Source organism: Fomitiporia mediterranea (genome assembly GCF_000271605.1).
Source record: "Fomitiporia mediterranea MF3/22 unplaced genomic scaffold FOMMEscaffold_5, whole genome shotgun sequence".
Lineage (NCBI taxonomy): Eukaryota > Fungi > Basidiomycota > Agaricomycetes > Hymenochaetales > Hymenochaetaceae > Fomitiporia > Fomitiporia mediterranea.
Genome location: NW_006760390.1, coordinates 3,137,446 through 3,144,994, shown reverse-complemented (window position 1 = coordinate 3,144,994; position 7,549 = coordinate 3,137,446). Strand labels below are relative to the sequence as shown.

At 47.1% G+C, this 7,549-nt stretch overlaps 2 protein-coding genes across 2 annotated transcripts; one reads left to right on the top strand and one right to left on the bottom strand.

Annotated features, from left to right (window-relative positions):
* Window positions 1-1,400: 1,400 nt before the first annotated feature.
* Window positions 1,401-5,269, top strand: FOMMEDRAFT_140417 (uncharacterized protein). The gene is made up of 5 exons (XM_007266012.1): window positions 1,401-3,207; window positions 3,270-3,322; window positions 3,385-3,471; window positions 3,527-4,660; window positions 4,739-5,269. The coding sequence occupies exons 1-5, from the start codon at window positions 2,814-2,816 to the stop codon at window positions 4,919-4,921; spliced, it is 1,851 nt and encodes a 616-aa protein (XP_007266074.1). The 5' UTR covers window positions 1,401-2,813; the 3' UTR covers window positions 4,922-5,269.
* Window positions 5,270-5,484: 215 nt separating this feature from the next.
* On the bottom strand, window positions 5,485-7,401 carry FOMMEDRAFT_107218 (arsenical pump-driving ATPase). Its single transcript, XM_007266011.1, has 9 exons — window positions 7,273-7,401; window positions 7,189-7,206; window positions 7,069-7,136; window positions 6,870-7,008; window positions 6,693-6,786; window positions 6,454-6,604; window positions 6,265-6,372; window positions 5,981-6,119; window positions 5,485-5,836 (listed from the first exon to the last, which is right to left on the bottom strand). Exons 1-9 carry the CDS (start codon window positions 7,352-7,354, stop codon window positions 5,643-5,645), a joined length of 993 nt encoding a protein of 330 aa, XP_007266073.1. The 5' UTR covers window positions 7,355-7,401; the 3' UTR covers window positions 5,485-5,642.
* Between the last annotated feature and the right edge of the window lie 148 nt (window positions 7,402-7,549).

Genomic DNA, 7,549 nt, shown 5'->3' with positions numbered 1-7,549 from the left:
GACCGATTATTTGGCGTCTCCGTTCTCGACTTCTTCTCGCATCACGCCCTTCCCCTCTCACCTCGTCGCACCCGAATAAGTGTGATATTGTGATACTATATGATCATGATCACTTGCGGGCTTTCCTCTTTCGTGTTGTTTCCCCTTCTTTTTGATAGGGTCCCCTTTCTTCTCTTCGTATCCTTTTACTTTGCACTGATTTGATATTGTGATTGAATGGGTAATGGTGCGACAATCTGAGGTGATACTTCGTGCAACTTTAGTATAGTAATTGGTATTACACAAAGTGGTTTTTTCTTGTTCCTTCTGAATCCGAGGGGTTCTGTTCTGTTTTTCGTCGCTCTTCGCTGATTTACGTCTTGTACTGTTCCACTGTCCTTCCTTTCCTTCTTCTGTGGTCAGACCATCCACTCTCTCTCCTCCCCTTTTTAAAGGAGATAATTCGTGCGATACATCGATTTTTTTCTGTTTTAATCCCTTACGTAGTGCAGAGTGAAATTTACATAGTACAAAGGTTGTAGCAAATTATGTATTTTCAATGTGAATAGAAGTACAATGGCCAGGGATGGTGGCACGATAATACACTGTACTTGCGTGTCATGTTTCGTTTCGGTGATGCTACGTGGTGAAACTTTGATAGCATGGGGTAGTCAAAGTTTGGATGGCTTCAAGACCACCAATGTCCTTCCTGCCTGAGTTCTTTAGTATCCTCCCTCCCTCCCTCCTTTCCTCGTCCTTTTTCTTTAAAAAGAGCAATTCATGTGATACATTTATTTTTCTTTATCTTATCAGCGTCAATATGAGTAGAAGTCCAATGACCAGGACCAGAAATGTGGGATCTGATAGTACTAGCGTTTTACCGAAACCATGTATTCCGACAATAGAAATACAATGGCCAGACAGAAATGTGGGGTAAGATAGTGTTTTACAGGACATATTCCGATGTTTTAGCAACTGTAGTTAATGATGTGGGTACTAGTAAGCTTTGACAGTTTTGAGTATTTGGTTATGTGCGATCTGGTCAGAAGAAAGAAGTGCTTTTCCACGATACTAACGATTCAATGATTTGGACCGACGATAAACAAGGTGCTACCCAATAAGTAGTGATCTACATAGCTAGAAGGTTGTGGATCTTCTTTTGAGGGTCACCTTGCAGCTAGTATTTCCGCCTTAAAGCCCAACTTCCGAAATCGAAATCGAATCAGCGAGAAGTAAGTACTTCGTACGTACCATGGCGACCCCTCCAAGATTCAAGTTTGCCTGAAACAGAAACAGACATTTAATTAAGTCAATAAGGGACTTACAGTCGTGCGGATATATCGGACAAATACAAGAAGTGAGTTGTTCCGTCCGGACCTCAAACCGAATTGTTTTGATATACGGGGACATTCGGGTTGAGGATCAGGAAGAGAAGAAGAGAGGTGCAGCTTGAGCGACGATTGGATAGGAATATCCAATGTGGTCGGATGGTCAGATGACTTCATCTGATATCGAGTACCCACGAGCAAACGTGTCTGGATAGATCTGGGAGGTGAAACCTGATGGAAAATGGTGGTAACGGTTAACGGGTAACGCTCGGGCGGGCGGGGTTCAGTCAGGGACTCGTTCCTCTGAATCTCTCGGCAGTCGGTGAAATGTGCGATAGTTAATTTAATAATTATGACTCGACTTTTACATCTGCCCGCCCGTAACGCGTGTTCGGTCGTTGAATTCAATGTGACATGACATTTTGTGCAATGGTCGGTTGCTGAAATTGAACTTTGGATACCGATGGGCTCGGAAACGTACGAGGGCTTCTGACCTTCTGAATCAGAGAATGGATGCGGCCTGGAATCACAGGCTACGAGACGGCTGGGTGTCTCTGGGAGTTGCGGACCGGGTAATTCAGTTCGTATGCACCAGCGAACTTGGGTAGCCTGCAGTCAATAAGAATGAGACATGGGAAGGCAAGATGAAGGATAAGAGGGGGGAGAAGAGGAAGTGAATGAGATAGTCAGGTGCACGCTGCGATGGACAAGGATAATTATGCATTTGACATTAGTGTCGCTAGGCGCTCTGGTCGGACGTGTACGCGCGCCGTCTGTGCGGCTGCGAAATTTAAAGAGCCCCATCGAGTCATACAGAAAAGTGTTGGTCGAAGCTAGGCGAGCGCAGCACTGAGATTGATGGAGGATGGAATCAGCCGATCCCCGAGAAGGTTTGAATGCAATGATAGGATAGCCATCGTGTGTGACAGCGTCATTTTGAGTGAGTCCTGAATGGTGCGCATGTCACTGTGTGCCTGCACCACCCGAGGAATGCGGATGCTCCCAGTGATGTATGTCGGGGTTGGTCGGTACGGTCTCTTAGAGGACGAACGCTTCAGCACTGTCGGTCCGTTGTCTAATCTCTTGTGGAATTAGACTCCAGTCGGGATGGTCGGGATTGACCGAATCAGGAAGGAGGAGAGATTCGATTTCAAGGTCCGCTATGCCGCGAGTACGTACGTACGCGTGTCTCTCTCTCGCCCACCCATACCGTCCCTGGCCGATATCTTCGCCAGACAACTACAAGAACATTTCCTGGGCACCATAAATCCATCTGTCTTACCACCAGCTCCCGCTATATCCGCTCGACAGCGTCGGCCCCGCCGCCATCGTCGACCTGACCTCTCTCTGACCTCGATACTACTCCTGCCGATCCGACAACCCGAGGCTGAAACATTGCTCAGTCAGCAATAGATCTGCGTCACATACACCACGCTCCCGTCTCTCTCAGGTCCCTCTCGTCCTCCTCTCAGCTTAACATCTATCTTACTCTCCCTCACCGACGTCATGGATCCTCTGGGTGCCGCCCCGCTCTGGGACTTGTCGCTGCCGCCGTCCCTTCCCGCTCTCGCTGACGAAGAGTTTATCGCTCTCCTTCAGAAACAATTCGGTGCGAACAACGGTCTTTCTCGCATTGATGACGACAAGGAGGCACCACCACCAACTACCAACATTAACCCCCAGAATTTGACTCGTCTCCCGATCCCAAGACCAGTCGACTCCCCGCCGAGCGACGACAGTAGTCCAAGTCCCAACGAGGCAAATGTCTCGCGGTCTCGCAGAGAGTCCGGCGTCTTCGATCTCGACGACGCGGACGGTGCGGACGAGGACCCGTCGTTGAAAAGAAAGGCGGGTGAGGAGGACTTGGGCACCGAGCCATCGCTCAAGACGCAGCATACATGTACGTCCCCTCCCTTTCACACATTTGTCTTTATTTACATATAATTTACTTTCCCCAAACAGCACCTAAAAAGGGCTCGGCTTCTCGCCGCAAATCCACCGGAAACCCGACTGCAGTGAGTATATATGCGGGAGAAATTTGTGGAATGTTCGAGACATCTGACATAATTAAATATAGGATGACTCCCGTCTTCTTAAGCGGAAAGAACAAAACCGAGCTGCTCAACGTGCGTTCCGGGAGCGAAAAGAGAAGCATGTAAAAGACGTGAGTATATGCGTTTTGATCTCGACTGGCGGTTGCCTGATTGGTTGTTGCATAGTTGGAGGACAAGGTTGCCGCGTTGGAAGAGAAGAATGCTGCGGCGATTCAGGAAAATGAGTCTTTGCGCGAGGTCGTCAGTCATCTACAATCCGAAAATATGCGACTACGACAGTCGTCATTCACATTCGCCGTCCCACCATCAGCATCAACAGCAAGCAGCAGCCAGAGCAATGGGTCGGATGTCAACGGAAATAATCAATCTAATGCTCATCGCGACTCCCAGACGAATACGTTTAATATACCGCCATCGACGACTACGTCTTCCACAGCTTCAACTCATGATTCACCCGAATCATTATTCTTGACCGACAATAGTGACGGTCAATTGTCCTTCCTGGGACGAAATCTGATACCACTCAGCTCTGAACAACAACAAACCGCAACGGCAGATGCGATGAATATGGACTTCGGCTTTGGTCCCGTCCTATCTCACACGCCGTACACTACGATTGCCAGTAACCCATTGTTTATGTCATTCCGTGAACCAGATGTCTTTGATTCGCTTGTACAGCAGCAACAACAACAACAGAATCACGGTCAAAGTGCTGCTCAGTCTGGTCAGTCCTACGACTTCTCGCAGCAGTTATTCCCGGGAGGATGGCCAGACGTGGCAATGAACAACGGCGGCTCGCCAAACACTTCGATGCAAGCGTTTGATCTGACGAACTCGCTTGATGAGCTGTTCGGCACGTCGTATAACAATGGTAGCAATGGATTAGATTACACGATGAACGCGGCGAAGGCCAGCCCGTCGACGAGTCTGAGCCCCGTGTCGCATCGCAATTCGGAGCAGTCTACGCCTGGTGCGAGCTCTTCGTCATCCTCACCATCAGTGAGTGGGAGTCCTGTTGTTACAAGGGACACACCGTGCGATCCTTCAAAGAAGTGCACGAAATCCGACCTTGCGAAGGCCATTGCATTGGACAAAGGATCTATATTCGCTGCGAGACCACAGGAGTCCCATTCGGAGGACTCATCACCTTCTCCACCGAAGTCGGGAACATTGGATGATGACCAGTGCGATGAGTTCCCACCGTGTAAGGGTCTTCAACTCCCAAAGACCCAGAAGAACGAGAACAATGTTGAGGTTATGGCTGCATGGCGAAAGATTCGCCATGATCCAAAGTTCCAGGTTCGGCCCTCCCAAATTATTCGAACATCTTGATTAGATTAGCTAACACCCTTCGATCCCTCCCCCCCTCACACACAGGACATCGACATTAACCAATTATGCACAGAGTTCGCGTCAAAAGCAAGATGCGACGGGTGTCACGTTGTAATTGAGCCGAGCGGGATGCAAGAGATACTAGACTCGGTATCGCGTGCAAAGAGGGAGAAACAGCAGAGTGCATTGTTCAGTGCGAGTAATTCGGCTGGTCTATTTACGAAATAAATAGACTTTCCTGGGTTTATTCTTTTGTGCAATCACTTTTTTTTTAAACATTGCATTGCATTAGTACCCTCCCCTCCCTCCCCCCCTAACCTCACCTTCATATTTTACGTATTTCGCACGCACTTGTCCTAACCCTAACGAACTTGTTGGTATGAGTTGCAACATATATCTCACACGTACACCTCTCCTCACCCCACACAATCTGCATCAAATCTCTTGCATCGAATCCACGCCCTTGTGGGTACAATAAGTAGTTAAGAATTATATGTATATGAAATCGTTCTCTTTTTTCGCTTTTCGTTTTCGTCTTCGTCTTCGTCTCTCTGGCTTTCGTTTTCTTGTCTGTCTGATGGTCCATTTTCATCGTCTCTTCTTATATTGTTTGTTGATTGCGTAGTTAGTTGATTTAGCATGCGTCGTTTTGTGCGATGGATGAGAGTGTTGTTTTTCGTCTTATTCTGATATTGATGATGATGTATTGTAATAGTATGGAGTTTCGTGTTGGATTAATTCTTCATATGTGGGGCGGTAGATTGATTGATTGGATGAGAATCGGGATTGTCATTTGGGTGATTTCTACTACTGAAGTTCACGCATCTATCCTCAGATCAGGCATTACCGCGTCACTGCTCCACATCTCCTACATCCACCATCTCTATCTAACAAACGAAAAGAAAAAAAAGAAAAGCAAAAGAAGTACCCCTCCTCCAACCCAGCAAACCTACCTCTCAGACTCAGGAACGTACGGCACCACCAACATCTTACTAAACTCCTTCAACTTCTCGGGCCCGCGAACTTCTTCTGTGAGGAGTGGAAGGCGGATGATGTGGAAGTATTCGTCGTAGAGTTCGTGTGCTTCGTTGAGGTATTTTTGTTGCATTTTGTATCGGACGAGGCAGTGTTCGCAGTTTGAGCCTGTGTAAGTGGGTGAATGAGTGAGTTGCATGTCAGGAAGAGATATGGATAACGGGGATGAGTTGGGAACGGGAACGGAATACATTGGGTGATGTGGTACAGCAAGGACAGAGAAGAAAGAGGGATGTAGACAGACGAACGAACCTTTCTTTGGGAAGAGTAACTGGTTAATAACGATATTATGCGTATCGATCTCGTATGATTCAAGCTCTTGTACGAGTCGTTCGGTCTCGTAAAGGGACAGGAACTCGGAGATGCAGACGCATACGAAAGTGGTTTTCTCCTATTAGTTCACAAGTTGAGGGTTAATTAAAGTAAATATCAAAATTAGCATTAGCATCAATGTACGAAATTGCATGTGAACAAAGTAAAGAGATCAAGAGGAAGTGAAGTAGGTGAAGGGTGAGAAAGAAGGAACGAATACGTACTGGATCCTTGAACTGACTATTCACTTCGGAGATGACCTCGCGCATAGAGTCAAGCTTCGCGAACATGTCTTCTTGTGTACCAGGTTGACCACCCATCATCGAGGACATCTACAAAAGAAAAGTATCTTCAGCTCCGTGTACTCTTTATCACGTTCGCCTTGAAGAAAAGAAAGAAAGAAAGATACGAACCTGGTTAATCATAGGCCCAAACCGACTCCCCAAAGAACTAAGTTTTCCAAGAGCCTTCTCGAGCACAGACGGGAAGGAGAGGAAACGGAGTGTATGGCCTGTTGGTGCGGTGTCGAAGACGATTACTGAGAATTCCATTGATTTGACGTGTCTGAGTGTCGTACGTTTTTTTTAGTTTATATCAATTCATTAGTTAAGTTTGAATAGATTGATAGCATGCGGAACGAGACGTTACTGACTTCATGATCTCAGCGAACCCCATAGCTTCGTCGACACCTGGTATTGCGAATGCTAGGTCTTGCATCATGTTACCCATCATACCATTCTGGTCAGCTATCAATATAAAAAAAAAGGCGCATTGAACCTCTATTAAGCATGGCGTTCGTTGTTAAAGAGATAAGTAAGGACTAACGAACATTGCTCAATCATCTCTTGTAAAGAACTCGTAGGATCGATCTCCATAGCGTACAAGTTATCAAACCCATTGACTTTAGTCGCGTCCTTAGAGAACTTTTGACCGAATGCGTCTGAGAGGTTGTGTGCTGGGTCTGTTGACTGTATGCACCTTCGAGATGAGTTGAAAGCTATGGGATTGGAGGGATGGAGTGTGCTTACGATGAGGAGGACAGATTCTCGAACGGAGGCGAGTTGGATTGCGAGTGAACATGAGGTTGTCGTCTTGCCTAGTGCAGGCTTAGAGAGGAACAACTAGAGTCATGGGCAGTGAGGACTAACCAACGCCACCCTTTCCACCTAAATACGAGAGTTAGGGCGTGAGCATTGTGGGTACGATGAATGCATAGGAAATACAATACGCACCACAAAAGATCCATTTGAGTGTCTTCTGGTCCAAGACGTTCTGGAGAGTCGGTTCAAGTGTTTCTACTTCTGTCATGGTCATGAAGTGTATCGATCTAAGAGAGAATGCAAGGCAAGTCTTCTCCGTGTGGACGCGTACGTGGAAGCAGCGTAATGCAGGACGCGACTCTTGAATTATTAACATGCGCGTCGACCGTCATTGGCCCTGAGCATCTTTCCTCCTTCGCTCACCTTCTTCCACATTCTCGTTGAATCCAGCGCATTCTCGTATCATGTC